The sequence below is a fragment of the Melopsittacus undulatus genome, chromosome 6, assembly GCF_012275295.1.
Source record: "Melopsittacus undulatus isolate bMelUnd1 chromosome 6, bMelUnd1.mat.Z, whole genome shotgun sequence".
Classification (NCBI taxonomy): domain Eukaryota; kingdom Metazoa; phylum Chordata; class Aves; order Psittaciformes; family Psittaculidae; genus Melopsittacus; species Melopsittacus undulatus.
In genome coordinates this window covers 40701895-40719955 of record NC_047532.1, presented here as the reverse complement: position 1 = coordinate 40719955, position 18061 = coordinate 40701895, and the positions used below count along the sequence as shown (strand labels likewise).

The following is an 18061-nucleotide window of genomic DNA, read 5'->3' as shown; positions in this document are numbered from 1 at the left end:
CCAATCCAATTCTTCTGTGGTTGTGTCAGTCACTTACATTTGCTGAATGCTTTTATTATAATGTTGTTACACCAAAGCAATGCCAGTAGTACCTTATATTAGTGATTCAATTTGGGCTGTGCATTCAGTGCAGCTCAAATTGGGATGAAGGTTGCATTATCTTATCAAACCTTTTCTTATCACAGATACTGTGGCAAGATATTCCCAAGATCTGCAAACCTAACACGCCACCTGAGGACGCACACTGGAGAGCAGCCCTATAGGTACTGCAACCCCTTATCCCATCGGTGGCTTGGTCAACTAAATAAAGCAAGGGAATGAGTGTTCAATAGCCTTGCTCAGCTAGCTTTAGTGCTTGCTCCTTAGCACTGATGACCAACCATTGTGTTTTGGTCTTAAACAGGGCTTTTTTCATTCAGTGCTGATACTCACTATTGGAGCTGTGGAGCTGGGGGAGGGTCTTGGTCCTACTTAGTGAAATTCTTTTGGCTTAGGCAGCTGCTCAGGCGCTATCTGCAAATCCTGCCTTTGCCTCATGGGATAGCTGGCACTTCGGAACCAGAATGATTGAAGTGATTTTCAGTAGAATTTATGGCCATATTTTCCCCTGCAATTTTTTTTTTTCTTTGTAGGAGCTTTGTGTTATTATTTACAGCCTAAAGTTGGGTATTTTGTCAATCGACTGATTTCTGGAAGGTCCCAGTTGTAAAGGCGTTACTGTATTTATTTGTTTCCTGCCTAATCTGGATACTTTCTGAGGTCTGCCTAACCAAAGCCCATGTGGGTGTACTTTCTTGTTGATAGAAGTATGTATGTGATATTGTGTGTTTAGGACAGTCACATCCAGAAATGTGTGAAGAGAAGCATCACTTTATTGAAAATGAAAGACTAATTTAAATCAACTGGAAAACAGCCAGTTCATGTTCCAGTAAAACAGATGCACCAATTTCTGCATTTTATGAGCTGCAAAGAGCAGAGTAAGCTCATTGTTTGTGAGGAAACAATGTCTTTTGGCTCTAGTCTCTTTGGGAAATGAGATTCACATCTAATTTTACTGAAGGAAGGTCTTGATGCATGTTATACCTGTCCACTGCATAAAAGCCACAAGCAATTACTAGCATAATGGACGATTTCAGCACTAAAAAAACCCCTGACATCACTGACAAGCGTAAGAGAAACATGGGAGAAGTAGAAGATTGCAAAACTAAAGTGATGAAGGCTGTTGGCTGGTTGCCAGCCAGAGAATTTGGAATAGTTATAGTATGACTTAGTAATGACTTAAAGAGCAATACAGTAAAGGCTTTAGGGACTCCAAATTGCTACAGAGTATGAAAATTGATGCCTCTGGTACCAGAGTGATAGACTAAACTACTCACATTGGCACAATATTAAAGGTTGGGATTGTTTATTGCTGTTTTTTGCAAGATAACCAAATTTCCTCTGGGATTAGCAATCAAGCAAGCTAATTCCTCAAGAAAAGATTTAATCACACAGTATAATTTAGAATAGGAAAAAAAAATAGCCCTTTTTACCTTATTTGAGCATTAGTAGAGATCTGTTTCATGTTTTTTCCAGAAGTGTGTAATTGTATTGTATTGGCAGCACATGAAACAATAGTTATTGCTCTACTGTTTTCAAACTTCCCAACTTTGCGTGCAACAGTTTCAAAAACATGGGAATCAATTACTCTAGCTAATTTGATGCCATTAACTCTGAAATATTATGCTTATTCCTGAAGGCAGTACTTAAAATGTAAAACCTAGTGTGAATTAAAGCTAAAAACCCCACCATAGAAGTGATATTTCCATTCCAAGAGCACAGCTGTCCAGTTATTCAGCCAAAACTTGTCTGGATTGCAGGAAAGGTTTTGCCTTAATAAAGACCAAGGAACTGCAGTTGGGTACTGAGGCTGAGTCCAGAAGGTGCTTCATGTCTCTTATGTCAAACCTTACATTTCCAGACACTAACAAATCCTTTTCTACCCACTTGTTTTGTTTTGTTGGGTTTTTTTTTAGATGCAAATACTGTGACAGATCCTTTAGCATATCTTCTAACCTGCAGAGACATGTCCGTAACATCCACAATAAAGAGAAGCCATTCAAATGTCACTTGTGTGACAGGTGTTTTGGTCAACAAACCAATCTTGACAGACATCTAAAAAAGCACGAGAATGGGAACATGTCTGGTATGTATGCCTTTTCCCTCCCCAGAGTGCCCTACCTACCGCCAGTGTTCATATACAGGGACTGCATGTTCACTTTCAATGCTACTGAGTGTCAATAGGCACACGTTGCTCTGTGCCGTCTGCTCCAATGAGTGGGTGTTTGGAAAATATGTAAGTGCCTAAGCTCTGCTGACATTTAAAGTGCTTTGAAAATCCCAGTATAAACTCTACTTTTGTATAACTTAATACCACTGGATGATGTCTTTTCTTTTGGTTTTAATTAAGCCAACCATAGCATTTTGAGAACAGACTGAGAAAATCGATTTAATCCCACCTCTGCAGTCACTTGGCTCTCAATAGGAGTCCTAGATTTGGAGTCCAGAGGGTACTCTAAAAGATTTTTTTGGCACCTTCTAAAATATCCCCACTCAGGAGCTGAAAAGCACTAGCTATTATGGAGGTAATGGTGTCTCCCAAACCTCAAAGCAAACTGGTCAGTGCACAGCAGCAGCAAAAGCAGTGGCAAGTAATGGGTATCATTGGTCTGGTTTAGGTATCTTCAGGGTTTAATGAAAATCCTGTCTGTAGTCTTTTAAGTACACACTTTACACCTCTGGAAATAACCAGGTATATGCAGTGAATCCATAGCTGTCTTTTCCCTGATGCTCAAAGACATCTGTCAGTGGTCTATCAGTGCTAATGAACCTGGGTGATTATGTCAGTGGCTGTTCATGTTTTAAACAACTCTGCATAACTGTAGCTAATAAAAAGAATTTCTGTTTGCTCAGTTCAGCCATTGGTCTAACAAAGTTATTGACTGACAGTCTTGGAGTCACAAGGGAACAGGAGGGAGATATTGAAACAGATACATGGCAAAAGTGATTATGGACCATGGAAATGGCATCCAGCATGCAAGCAGTCTTTTTAGTTGTAAACCACCTTTGCCCATAGATAATACCACTTCCCTTTTAATTACCAGTTTTATGGCCGAAAGCTGATAGATCACTATGACCAACTTTTTCTGGCTCTTGCCCATTTTAACCATCGTTGCAATTTCAATTTGACATAAATGTTTAGACATAGAAAATGTAAAAGACCAGCAATAGAAATTCTCTATTTTGCTTTAAGGTACTGCAACATCTTCACCTCACTCAGAACTGGAAAGCACGGGAGCAATCCTAGATGACAAGGAAGACTCTTACTTCACAGAAATTAGGAATTTTATTGGAAACAGCAACCACAATAATCAGTCCCCCCGAAACTCAGAGGAGAGGTAAGTTGCATTGGATCTGCATTCAAAAGGTGCAACTTTTCAGGTTTGCTGGCTGATTTCTCATTTTTGATAATGTCTGGAGCCAGAGATACTTCAACAATCTGGTTGCTTCAGTGTTCCCCTTGCTGTATTACAAAAAGAAGCATGTCAATTCCCTCCCCGTTGTGTATAATTGTATTGCCAGTGGCAGATGCTGGAAAGAAGGTTCCATCTATGAACACATTCCTCCTTGTATCAGAAACTCTCAGTTTCCAGTTCCCTCCATTAACTTAAATCTGTTGAAAAATGCCCTCATTTTACATTCATGGCAGAGCAAGTGAATTGTGCATCCTGTGGCTAAGTGTAGAGAGCCTTAAGACTTAAATGCAATTTAAATGTGCAATTAGTAAAGTAAACTAAGCGAAATTCTCAGATCAAATGAAAGATTATAACTAAAAGTCCTTTCCTGTAAGTAACTCAATCCCAGGAAAGATGCTGACCAGCAAAAAACACGTGAGGCTATGAGTAGATGTTGGTAGTCCACCTGTACTCCAGGATGTGGAAGACTTTTTCCTGCTAAGATTTATTAGGTATATGAGTGTTTTAATTCTTCTGAACTAACAGAAGAGAGACCACTTCTAAATATTATCAGCTAATAAAAGTACAACCAAACAGAAAAGACTGTAACAGGGATACACATGTCAGCTATACATATTTTTTTGAGATTGGCGTTGCATTATGGATTATTTATACCTTTGAATTGGCATTATGTTATCAGCATCAAAAAATTCTTGCTGTTTGTGACAAATTTCACAGTCTTCTCAATTTCCAGATGCTTTTGTGAAGGGATAAAAAAGGTGGACATAACATGATTTCCACAAAAGTATTGGATTAAGTGATTACATGCATATTCAAATTTCATTCCATCTTGATTGGCAATGAGGGCTTGGGATTTTTTCCTTGCACATCTGGTCTCAACATGTCCTCTGACAGGAAGTCAGCAAAGTGGAAAGGTTGCTGGGTTGTGCGGTGTTTCCTTTCTAAATTTGGCACTTCAGACTGCTCTTGACGGATATTTTATCCCTCACAAATTGCTGCATTTGAAAGCATAATTAGAGAATCTGTTTTCTTAATCACATGGCTTTTGTTACTTTGGTTGTAGTCCATCTCCCTTTCATTTCTAGCAGCCTCAATTGAGCATAACAAGCAAGTTGGCAGCCCAAACCATGCTCAACAATTTCTTATTTCTGCCTATTTAAATAGAAGATGATAAAGAGATACTGTTCTGATTATTGTAGAGGGGGTGGCTGCTTCAGCTGTCCCAACTCTGCAGAGCCTCAGATTTTTTTTGATACTGTGATATAAACAGACCATTCCCTAGCTTTTTTTTTTAATTATTATTTTTTTAATGCAATACTCAACTCATGACAGTCTGATGGAATTTGCTTGGAAAATAGATGAAACTCCATTGTTTTTAGGAAAATGATACTATTGTATAGGAAACCACCTGTCACTTTTGTATGCTCCATAAGAAGGTATATCTGTTACAACAGCAAGTCAAATGTTAAACTCTAAATACACCTCTAGGGCGCATCCTTATCTTGCCAGACTTTTGGTTATATTCCATATTGTCCCACACAGTTTGAAGCACATGGAGTCTAAAGCAAACTGTGGGTGGACAATACAGTTTCCATTTTTATAACTGTATTCCTGGAAGAGTAAGGACCTTTTGCACAATGAGAACAATAGATGAATCAAGGCCTGTGTGCTACATAATGAGCAGATACACTGGTAGCATGAATTTGTGTGGCTCCACTGAGTGCTGCCCTTCTACACTGCTAGTACCTCTGGCCATGCATTTGTTGACGCAGCATTGGTGCTGAGCTTCTTCGGCTCTCATATAACACAGCAGACATGATGCAGCTCCAAATGCTTAGAATCCTACAAGGTTGAGGCCTTTAGCAAACGAGCCCCTACTTCAGCATGGGTATTATGTCCTTGATAAAATCCCATGGGAAGTAGTTAAGAGAAGTCATTGTTGGAAAGCAAAGGACAGCGTAATAACAGCGAGTATACCAAATGGTTTTCCATGTGTGTATTGCTATAATTACTTGCTTAATAGGAAGAAATACGCCTGAAATGTTATGCGACCTTCCTTTTCATTACTTCTTACCCTTCAAATCAGTCAATAATATAGTTCAGTGTGCAGGCAATACTGAAGGCTCCTCTTCGGGTCTTTAGCTGAAGTCACTTAGGTTCCCGTGTATGTAATCCATATGTTCAGTGAAGTAGTATGGCTTCTAAATGGGTGGTAGGTAGTGTGCAAAATAAATTATGCGTGTAATTCTGACTTTAAAACTCTGAATGCAGTATTGGATGTCATTTTTGAAAATGCCAGATCTGATTTTCAGAGTTTCTTGGCCCCTACAGCTTCTGCTAAAAGGCAGTGAGTTGTTTTGCACAGACTACGTGTATGATTGGAAACATGAGATGAAATAATGCATGAGAAAATTTGGAATGGATATCTGAGCATACCTCCACTTGAACAGTAGTTTTATCAGGATAACTGGAAAATACCATGCTCATGATACTGTAACATCCCATTGATTTTTAGTAGAAATTTCACCAATTTTCTGCATAAACATCTGAAGCTAAACAAGATACAAAATCCAGAAATCCCTTTATTCTACTGGGACAGATCATTTTGACATCTGCCTCTGACAATCTACTAGTGAGGAGCTTTTGTAACTGTGATTATTGCTGGGGTTTCTTTCGGTACTTTCAGAATGAATGGCAGCCACTTTAAGGATGAAAAAGCCATGGTAGCCAGCCAGAACTCAGATTTGCTGGATGACGAAGAGGCAGAAGATGAAGTAATGATGGACGAAGAAGATGAAGAGAGTGAAATTGCAGGGAAAGCAGTCAAAGAGCCTGTTACTAGTGACATACATGAGGGGACTCCAGAGGAGGATTACGAGGAAACAAGTACTTTGGACATGAACTGCAAAACTTCCCCTAGCAGGTTGGTTTCTTCCAAGTATTGGCATGCCCGATATGTGGAATAAAAACAATAAACCATACAAGAGTGCCAGTGCCAAACTGTGTGCTGTGGGAACCTGTCCGAAGTAGCCAGCTTCCCGGTTACAATAGCAACATGTGTCTGTGTTTGGGTCAATACCAGCCCTGTTTTCAGTTTCTTCATGCAATCTGTAGCCCTTCAGAGAAAAAATAACTGTGCTCAGGGAGCTATTGTCATGTTCTGAGTGAGACAGGAAATGTTCATGGGAGAGACATTATCTGCTTCGTAAACTGACCTGGATCTCCCATAATGGTTATGTGAAATGCTGTGGAGACACCAGAAGAGAGACAGCCTCTTCCTCCCATGCTCCCACTGCCAACCCCCTCCTCTTTAGAAAATAAAAGGAAATTTCTTTTATTTCAAGATCAGAGTTCCACAGGGCAAGGTGGCTTATGAATGTAAGAAAAGGGGAAAATTCCTCAAATACGTAAATGCGAGATGATGAGGGAATGCAGAGAGGATCACTTAATTGATATTAAAACTTCCATGGTGTTTTTATAGGTATAAAGAGGAGGAGTATAATAAGACTGGACTTTCGGCTTTGGACCACATAAGGCACTTCACAGATAGCCTCAAAATGAGGAAAATGGAAGAAAATCAATATAGTGACACTGAATTGGCAGCTTTCAATACTTCCCAGCTGCCAGAGGACCTAAAACAACCCTTGTACAGGAAATCCAAGTCCCAGGTAAAAGCTTAACTCAGTCAAAATGTTACTGTCACCAAATCCCTGAAGGATTAAGCTGTTAGTGTGTGGCAGGCAAGGTTGTTTCAGCTTCCTCAGACAGGGCTGTGCTCTGCACTGGCAGTCCTCAGCCTGCCCCGACCCCCTCCTGTGCTCCCGTTGCACCTGGGAGACCTGACAGGTGCTCTGGTCCCTGATAATGGAGGGATTTCTTTCCTTTTGGCTATTTTTGTTCCTACCTGCCATCCGTAGAAATACAGTAAGAAATACTCCCACTCTGCTTTCAGACAAGCTGGTGTGGTCACACTGATGCTGTAGCATGTAGCTGCTGCCTTGCAGGGATTTGATTTAATCTGGCTGGCTTGGCTTCTTGGTACTTGTTATTCTGGTCTGTTGGATGTTACTGCCTCTTGGTCTGCAGCATGTTTTTCATGCAGCAATAACTAGGCTGCTATCCTAGTGCTAGTTCTTGATTTTTTTTTTAAACATTAATTAAAATGGGTCTTTTTAGCCCCTTTTTTTTTAAAAAACAAAAAACAATCTAACTTAAAAACTGCAGAATATGCTTGTAGAAAAGGTCAGCGCTGGAGACTGTGGTATTTGGTGAAATACAGGACCAGCCAAGGGATAATGTGATTCCTCAGGCTCTTGAAAAGAGTCTTCTGTGCCAAGAATCTGAAGGCAAAGGAGACTCTGAGACCTTGTCTACTATCAAAGGTTTCTCAGAGCTTTGAGAAGCCAGATGAAAGCAGAAATTATTATTACTATTAGTGAGTCAAAAGTGTCAGTGAAAAGGTTGACAGTGGTTTTACCTAACGCATTTTGATTTTTTTAAAAAGCAAGTTGAGAATAGCAGTTGTGGCCTAAATGATGCCTGAACTGTGTAGGATGGCATGAGTCCAAGCTCAGATCTGTACGGGGGGATCATGACCTATTTGTCCTTCTTCTCATCCCATCCAGGCGTATGCGATGATGCTCTCTCTCTCCGACAAGGACTCCCTTCATTCTGCATCCCACAATTCTCCCAATATGTGGCACACTATGGCAAGAGCTGCTGCAGAATCCAGTGCCATTCAGTCCATCAGTCACGTATGACATTGTGAAGTCTTACCGCGAATGGGACCAAGTCCAAACCAGTAGCATGGCTCTTTCATATATGACTATTTAAAAGACTGCTGAGCAGAATGCCTTATAAATCTGCAGGGTCACTCATTTAAAGTCCGGTGACCTTAAACGGAATAATTTTAAAAAGAAATGAACTATTTATTCTCAATATTTTGTTTTGCACAGCAAAGGCAGCTGCTGACTTCTGGAGGATCAATGCGACTTAACAAAAATAAAAGTTTCAGTGGATTATGTAAACTGGTGCCGGGAAAAAGTGTCTTCCAGTTCACCCGGCTTTGAGGGGCAGGGACAAAAGGGTTAAGACTGCATTGATACACACATGGGCACTCCTTTAATGTAGGAACTGAATTGATTTTCTTTTTGTATAAGATAGTTTGACACAGGATTGGGAACAGTTGCTTTCATGTACAAATCTCTTCATTAAAGCTTTATGCATTTTAGCCCTTCAAGGAAAGAAAATAGTTCTATCAAATGCACACTATCCATCGTAAATGTAGAAAGAAGTAGCAGGGAATATTTTGTTCTCTCCGTGATTCTTTTGCCTTCTCAACTGCATTGTTAAAAAAAAGGAAAAACAAGAAAAAAAAACCTCTGAGAAACAATACATAAGAGGCTTGTGTATATTGTAAACTATGAATGTTCACTACTCCAAGAAGCTAAATCATCCAGATAATTCTGTGAAAGCACTGCATTCATCGACAGCACCACTAGTTCAAATCATTGTAAGGAGATTTTAATTTTCGACAATCATGTCACTATTTTGTTGTATTGTTTCCTTTCTCCCCTACCCTCTAATTTCTTCTTTGTGTTGTGTGTACCATGTATTTATTTGTTGGCAAACGATTGTTTGTTGATTAAAAATAGCACTGTTCCTGTAACAAACAGCACTGCTCCAGCCCCCCACTGTGTTACAATGTAAGGCACCCATGTACTTCAAAAAGAGTGAGGTGAACTGATCTGTGTATATGGGAGTGCAAAACAGTGTTTGAACTTTTCTTACATTCCTCTTTTATTTTATTTTTGCATTTTAATGAACTAAATAACTAATAGATGCGACTTAGGGTTGGTTTGTTGGGGTTTTTTTTTTTTGTAATACAGTAAATTGATTCGATTGTATAAACAGTTATAATTTCTTCATGAAAGCATGATTCTTCTGATTAAAAAGCTGTACCCAATATTTTAAGCTGGTTGTCTGCGAACTTGTGTGATGTTATTATGTTCATGTTAATCCTATTTGTAAGATGAAGTGTTCCAAATTTATGTTTTAAAAAAAATAAATAAATAATGGAAGGTATTCAGTTATTTTTTGGGGTATTTTTTTGGCCTTTAGTGAGGGACCAGATTTATTTTTCCTTTTGTTTATAATCTCATTTTGAAATAATCGGCAAGTTGAGGTACTTTCTTTAAATGCTTTGTACAATGTAACTGTTACGCATTTCAGTACATTACTATGAGAGGATCAACTTAAAAAATAATAAAGGACTACAAAACTGAAGGAATCCTTTTTCTTTTTGTCTTGCTTTTGTCTGGGTCAGGGAAAATTGATGTAGTTTGTCTGCAGTCTGGGAAGCAATGGCTGTGTCTGTTGGGTTATAAGGATAAGGGTAACCAGAGGATGGGGCATTGCAAAGCATCTTGGACTCATTCACACCATTTGGGGGTTTTAGGTCGGTCTTTTAAGTTTCAAAACTACCTTGGAAAAGATAAATATTTAACTTATTTTACAGGAAGGATTGGTGCACCTTCAAACACTGTGTGTACCATGTATTTATTTGTTGGCAAATGATTGTTTGTTGATTAAAATTAGCACTGTTCCTGTAACAAACATAGTAGAGCCTTGAGCTTGGGCTGGTGATGCAAAAACCTTCACCTGTTTTTCATGAGGATGATGTTGGAAAGCAGCTGGCTAATAGCAAAACTTTGACTCACCAGAATGATGAAAGTCCATAGCTGAGAAGTTAAATGGGCCTCCAACTGCATGAAATGAGCCTCTAGAGTCTTCTTGTCAAAGAAAATTTAGTTTGAGTGTTCCTTTTGAAACTGGGTCCAAAGCCCAGCTTCTTCTGTTCATGCAGAGTGGTGGGAGGTAGGATATCCAGGAGGAGCCAGCACTGGCCCAGGTGATGCACATTTTACTGCACTTCCTATCAGCAGAGATGGAAGAACTAAGACTGCTCCAGAGAAGACCCTGGGGAGGTTCCTGCCTGCCACTGTGGGCCAAACTTGGTCTTTGCAGCTACTGCACAGGATTATCCTTCAAGTTTAAGTGACTCGAAAGAGTAAGTATGACACCCTGTGAAGTCTCTTTTTTTTGCAGTGGAACCAAGGCTTGCTATTTCCAGATGCTAGAGAGCTGGCATGAGCAGCAATGAGGGAGCACAGTGCTGGCTATCAGTAACCCAGGGTAGTTAGTAACAAACTGCATATTAAATCCAACACTGTCCCTATGGGAAAGACACATTTAGGGAGTATGATTTGCAGGAGGTTTGGTTAAATCTGGTTCTACTGAAGCCAAAATCACCTCCAAAATGGAAGCCTTGTCTCCAGGCCAAAGGCAAGGGACGCTCCTCTCTCAGTCTGTTTTGTTACATAAAGACCTCTCATAGCTCATCAGATACTGAAGTTGTATTTCAGAATAACCTATATGTATTGTTCTCATCTTCAGCCCAGCTATGTACCCATCAGGTATCAACAGGAGCACTGGCAGGTCTGAATCCAAATGCTGTGAGGACAGGCATGGACTTCGGTTTGCACTTAACAGCTCCTGAGCCTCATGCACAAGTTATGGCAAACTGAGACCTACAGGCCAATGGTTTTCATGCAGGAAGCCTAAACCACACCCGTAAATAAAAAAATAAATTAGTAAAAAAAAGCACCTGTGTGCATATTCTTGTACTCACTTCACTGGCCTGAGCCAGTGGTCAGCTACATGCAGATAATTGCATGAGTAGGCTATTATTTTTGGTGCAGTTAAAGTCACCGTGAAACTTGGGTTTAGGTTTCTGCCAAATAAAGAGAACAAATAGATTAATCAAGTCAAGTTTTGCCTGCAAACAACTTTCCAGATCGTTTTCCCCTTTAATTTGATACAATGACAGTTCTTATCAGCTTTACCCTCACCTGCCCTAGATGAAAGGGGTTTGGGGAGGTGGAGAAAGGGTGGGACAGTTTTCCTTGGGTTTAATGTTCTGAGTTACAGTAGCACACTCCCATCATATAACTGTCAGGGAAAGTACTCCTTGAGCTGAGCTCTAGGGTTAGTTTAACCTGCTCATAACCAGGTCTATTGACCATCAGGGAGTGGCTGCCATCAACTCATCCAATTCCTGGCTGACAAGTCCTTTTGAGAGCCTTGAGCTTTCTATTTTCATGTCAGCATATCCTGCCTGTCAGCACTGTCTATGGGGTGCAAAAAGCAGAGGGGGGCAAAACATATCACAAGGAGTCCTTCAACTCCATGGTAGGTACCTTACCATGGCCTTGATTTTCATTGCCTTTTCTCACTGGCAGTTATTCACCCAGAGGAATAGCTAAAAAGCAATCCAGATTTGATTAGCCTAAATAAACCAAGAAAACTGGACAATTTTTCTTAGTGTTATATCCTCCCTGATGGACCACACAGATGCACTTGTCCAGATGCAAACAGATTGTTACATGAGGACCAATGTTTCTATCTTTCTCCTACAGTGATTTTTCTGTGTTTTTTATTAAAAAAATAATTTCAATACTTAAGAAAAAACACTTCAGCTTCCTTCAGAGTCATCCTACTGTTCACCCCACTGTAGTAGTTTTCCATAAGTCAGCAAATCATTCCCATGTGATACAGCAGCCTTACTAGACGAAGGAGGTGCACATTACTGCTTCAATTCCTATCTACAGAATCTAACAAAGCACCAGCATGACAAGATGATTAATCAATATTTCACCCTGGCCCAGATCCTCAATACCACAGTGGGTCTTGAGCCGCTGTTCCTGTGTCAGCCCTGCTGTTTTTCTGCATTAATAGCCACATTTACGGAGTATGGGAGAGGAAGTTATTATAAAAGCATTTGTGAGGTTGCTTTCACTCAATGATTCAGTTTGGCCCATTGCTCCATGCATGTCTTGAACTTTAAAACTTTCTGTCAGGTCCCTCTTGCTCAGACATACGGAGAACTGCTGCAACCTCCTGGATCGTTTTGCCACACTCTGCTGCTTTCCAGCTATATTAACTCTCATTTGTGGTTTTGCTGCTCAGTCATATAGTGGCATGGAAAAGCTAGCTTGTTTTAAAGATGCTTCCAGTAATGATTTAAACAAAACAAAGGCATTCTGCACCAAAGAGAAAGCCCTTTTCTCCATGTCAAAGACCACGTACTATGCCAGGACTCCAGTTATAAGAAAAATGTATTTTGCAGCCTGGCCAAAACCATCTTCTTTCCCATCCCATTGAATTGCTGGGTAGGTTTGCAAATATACCTACTCTGCTGCTTCCAATATCCTGATTAATTCATCCTTTGTTTCTATGAAGAAAATAGTGCCAGCTTTAGGAAAGGCTCAACTTTACAATTTCTGAATTGACACTTAACGAAATCTGGGGAGAGGGTGAAGGGGAACATCAAATAAAAAGAAAAAAAAAGTTACTGTATTCCTTTTCCTTTATTTGTTTTCCACATCTCAGATTCATCTGCCATGAGAGAAAAACGATTTTCAGGAAAATTTACTGTTTTCCCAGAATTCAGATTTTAATCAGACTAACTAGCATTTAAATAATCCCTGAAAAGAGGCCTTACTGCCACGCAGTGATTCAGGAACTCACGGTGCATATTGCGAGACTGAATCCTTTTTCCCAAACCTACTGCCCAAATTTTGCTTTGGACTAGTTGTACCCCTGGCTCTGACTATAGACAAGCCTGAACACAGATCCCTTTGCTGCTGATTGCTAGAAGCAGAGACTGCTCTTTTCTGATCTAGGAGTGTCTGTATTTTAATGGCAATTGAAGCTATTCATATATATAAATTAATTCAGGGAAGTTTGGGGAGCCTTTTATTATGATAGTGCTGTGCTAATATAAAAGTAGTCTCATATAACATGTTGGATAGGAGCTTTAGCAGTATCTGCTCTGGCTGCCTGAGAAGAGGGTCTGAAAGAATGCACCTTCAAAAGGCACCCTTCTTTTTCCTGCTTTATTTTAATACTAATTCATTCCAGAAAGGCTAAAAAAAATTGATGGAATACTGTACGTTTAAGAAAACGTTTTGCCTGAAAGTCTTGAAGCAGTCCTCCCAGCTTGGGAGGGTCTAGTGGGAGAAGAGGGTTAGTGGTCATTTTGATGCTTAAATTATCAGTAATTAAGAAGTTGATTTTCTAGGATTGAGGAAAATTTTAAACAGCTGCTTCTTTCAGGCCTTTACTCCTCATTTTCATTAGCATGTGTTAAAGCAATCTGGAAAATATATTTAGATCTATATTATGCTATGTCAAGACCTCAGCGTCTGTACCTTGGGGCAGATAAATGTGAGATAGCCAAGGGTAGATGTGCCAGCACACACATGTGGAAGCATTCAATTTGTAATATGATTATAGCCCCAAAACAAAGCCTGCTTGATACCTGTGGCATATTTGTTTCATGGTAAGTGCAGAAAATTCTCAAAAATCATGTTATGTTTTGCATCACCAGCCAACTCAAACTAGGGAAGTAGCGCTTTAACTCCTGGAGAATCTCTTTCAACAGGCATATGTCAGGCCCAATTAAGGTCCAGGCAGCCTCACACTAATTAGGTTGAGGTATGCAGTGGTGCAACATGGTCATTCAGCAAAGCAGGCTCTTTGTCCACGCCAGCACCTGCCCTTGTGCTGGCTGGTCTCTCTTCCTGAGGGCAGCCGACAGAGAAACTCCTGCTAGAAAATCACCAGGAAAAAGTTATTAAGTGGAATGAGAGTTTATGGTAGTGCTGGATAAGACAGCTCAGAGTGCTCACTCAGCAGCTCACTGCATGGCCTCCTGCATTAAAGTTTCTGTCAAGAGAGACAAAGGTAGTGAGCTACATCCTTCTCCCCCGTAACACAAGCCCAACATCTTCCAACAGTGCTCTCTTCTCTTGTCTGGAGGTCTTTCTCCACTTCCAAAATAAGCACTTCTCTTACATCTGAAGTGCTAATACACTAGAACAGAGGAAAAAAAAAAAGAAGGCATGAGCTGAGATGTGGAAATGACTTTAAGTGTTGAACCTCTCCTGAATTTTAGTGCGATTTGTGTGAAAATCCGAGAAATGACCAAATTCATCTGCAGTCTGACCATGGCCAGGGATGTTTTAGATCACCCTGCTTCTCCTGGTTCATGTTGTAAAGGAGGAAAACCTTTGCCACTGTTGTACCAGTGTAAAGTCCCTGCACACTGACACATGCCTACCCTTTCTTAGGAGGGTACTCCCAGAGATGTGAAGTCCAGTCAGCTTCAATCACAACTCTCTCATAAAAGTTTAGTTCAGAAAGATACACAGACCCTCTGCTCTGTGTAACCACAAGTCACAAAACCCTTTGCAAACCACTGTAATGAAGTAAAGACCTTTATTACATTTAGACTTGATTCCCTGGTACTCTTTTTGGAAGCAGTTCTGCTGGTTTTATTACTTAAGAGCTATTAAAACTTAACCACTGCATGGAGCAACTCACTCCAGCTTTACACTTGTCCATAAAAACTTTGAATGGGAGATCAGGAACTACTTTTTGGACATAACACCCCATCAGCTGAGGAATGCCAGAATCAGGTCTGAATTTGTCCTTGTCCCATCTGAGTTTACAGGCAAAGCTGAGAGATGCTGAAGGGCAGGATCATAACTATAACTGGATTTTACCAATGATTTTCTTTGCAGCTAGTAAGGAAGGACAGGGAGTGGGAAGCCACAGTGACCTCTAACTTTCCCCGTGTGCTGGTCATAAGCCAAGCTCTGCACTTGCCACCCCCTGTTAGCTTAGGAAGGAGCAAAGTTGAAAGAGAAGTCGCTGTGTTAAGAACTAAAGAAAAATAGGGGTAAATACCTTAAAAAAAGAAATAAAAATATCTCGAACCAGCCTATATTTGGTGTGGTTCTGGGGGAGAAGCAGCATGCATGGGTAACCAGCAGGATGGCACAGCAGTGTTGGACCAGCTCAGTCACCCCTGAAAAACAGAAACCCTCTGAAGCATGAGTGCAAAACCAAAACAACCTGACATAGTGTCATGGAAATGACTCTGGCCAAAAACTTCTATAAGGGAACTCCCTGTGTCACTCTTTATATTGCCCAGATACTGGTGGAGTGTGTAATACAGAAGCTAGGTAAAAGACTCTCATTATTTTCACTTTTTTTTATTATAGAGTTGAAAAATCTGGCTTCCTCAGCTCACTGCTACTTCCAAAGCATAACTTCCTCCTCCTCTGCTCTGCCACTGGATTTTTAATATTTCCTCTTTGGAAAATGTCAGGAGTCTCAGCAGGATGAGGGCTTCTGCTCTAACACAGCTCTGCTGGGGGTGAATGAGGCTGGGGTGTCGAAGGGAAACACTTTGCCCTTGGAAAATGCATTCTAGATTCTCTCCTCACAGAAAAAAAAAAAAACCCAACCAAAAAAAAAACCCCAAAAAGCAAATCCCAAACCCACCAAAAAAAAGACATTTTTTTTCAAAAACCTGAGGAACCAGCCTCATAAATTATCCATTTATAATGTTTCTTCGTTTCAGCTGAAACAATGATCCCAGTACATTTTCTTTTAAACTTTGTCTCCCAGTCCAAGTGGCCACCTACTTTGTTCTGTAAATTTCTCGTGCAGTTTGGGTCTTACAATGCGTAATCTCAGAAGGGTTATCAGTTATGTCATGCATTATACAGCCTCCAATCAGCGTAGTGGGAAACAACATTTTCATTTAATACCAGGAGAAACAGTGGAAGTCAGCGATTGATACCAACACAATGATGGGAAAAAGTGTCCAGAGGTGCTACTCACATAATCTCACTTTACAACATCTTGAAAATTCAATAGAAAGGACTTTGCTAACAATACCAGAATGACATACCACTGATTATTGTTCCTAAAGCTCTTAACAATAAGAAAGCTCTCTAAATATATCTCAACAAAAAACATATAACAGTTTCTTTCTTCTCTTTTTTTTTTCTTTGCAAAGCACATAGTATTGGTCAACAATTGTTGTGTGGTGTGAGCCTGCTAGGGCTGTTGGCTGGTAATGTTCTGGGAAATGAGCTCTTGAAAGATCCTTTTTTCTTTTTTAAACATGCCTAACAATTGTATCTTAAAACAATCCTGGAAACATTAAATATCTGCAAACTGCAAGGACCCACTCTAACTTCTTTTCATAAGACTGAAGAAAGAACTAACCCTCACATTTTATTCACTTGCTTCAAAATTCAGCCGTGACGAGTAATTTTCAGCTCAGAGCAGAAATGAGAACCTTTTTAAAGACCAACTGTTTCTTGTTAAGCCTCTGGTCTCTGCAGGGTTAGGTGAGTTCTCCAAATGACACTTTCCTGGTTAATCTCTCCCCAGCAGCTAGAGTCCCCAGCTTAACATGACTTTAAGAAAGCATTAAAAACACAATTAAAGCAACCATTAAATATGCCATGACATTTCCCTCAGAAGGAACGTTGAAATAGGCATATTTACTGCTAAAGCCACACTTTAGAGTTTGAGATATCAACCGTTTAGCAGTCAGTGTCTACTACAGAAGAGACCTGAAAATAATTGCTCAGCAACCTCCAAGAGCAGCTCCCACCTTTGTGGCTGGTCTTGCTACCACTAAAACACACAAATGAAGCCACATATGGAAGCAAAATCCTTCACTTGCTTTTCAGAGTCAGGCCCAGTTATGTTGCATTACTGTGCTACTGTACAACACTTTTGGTGCCTATGGCAACCCAAAAACTCATTGGTGAAGATTAACTAATAATATAAATTCTTTTATATTTTTTATATTTTAAAAGCAAACCTAACCCTTATATTTCATGCAGATCTTCACTGCATTTATAGCATTAAGAGGCCAATGAAAGATCCCTAATAATCATTAACTGAAGTAAACATTGAGTCACATTACAGAATCAGCAACAGAAATTTTTGAATTAGATAAATGTGTCGTGCTTGAGGATATCAAGTGAAATATCCACTGGATTTTCTGTTATTGCATGCTCTTAATCTCTCTGTTTGTTATTGAAGTGATTAATAAGCAATTCTTAAAACAGATCCAGAAGGTGTCTTTAGCAGCCTGACTGTAAGCCCACACCATCAAAATATATTTTCCACCAACCTTTTGCAATCCTAGATTGATTTCATCTTAAACACTTTTTGGAATGATTATTTTTGTTCTCTGAACTTAGACATTAGTTGTATAGATTCAGTTAAGATTTGTTTGTTGTCAATATAAACAGCATTTACTGGGTACAAGATACACCAGAAGGAAGAATTTTAACTTCTGAAAACATTTTAGGGTGATCAAATGAATGGAGAGAGAAAACAGTGGAAAATCTGATTTGGGTGCTGGCCACTTGGTACTGCTTTCCAGTGGCACCACCACAAGGTGTTTGTTATTGTCCATCAGTAAGCCCGGATTTATTTAGAGAAATAGATCCATTATGTACTTTACTTTCCCTTTCCCCATAAAATCTTATGGGAGTCCTTCAAAGCACTTTCTGGTACACTTTGTGGCACCTGGTATCGAACCAGCCATTTGATCTCCGCCAGTTGAATTTGTTTACATAAACTTTTATATTAAATACTAAGTATCTATT

General features: G+C 39.8%; 1 protein-coding gene across 1 annotated transcript in view; it reads left to right on the top strand.

The window, feature by feature from the left end:
• The window catches only part of LOC101869266 (histone-lysine N-methyltransferase MECOM), a 51067-nt gene extending 41267 nt beyond the window's left edge, over positions 1–9800 (top strand). Inside the window, exons 10-15 of the mRNA XM_031047120.2 lie at positions 186–263; positions 2016–2185; positions 3293–3437; positions 6202–6438; positions 6997–7183; positions 8141–9800. Of these exons, the coding sequence (XP_030902980.2) occupies positions 186–263; positions 2016–2185; positions 3293–3437; positions 6202–6438; positions 6997–7183; positions 8141–8275 (952 nt within the window). The 3' untranslated portion in view covers positions 8276–9800. The remainder of the gene's footprint in view (positions 1–185; positions 264–2015; positions 2186–3292; positions 3438–6201; positions 6439–6996; positions 7184–8140) is intronic.
• The last annotated feature ends 8261 nt before the right edge of the window (positions 9801–18061 follow it).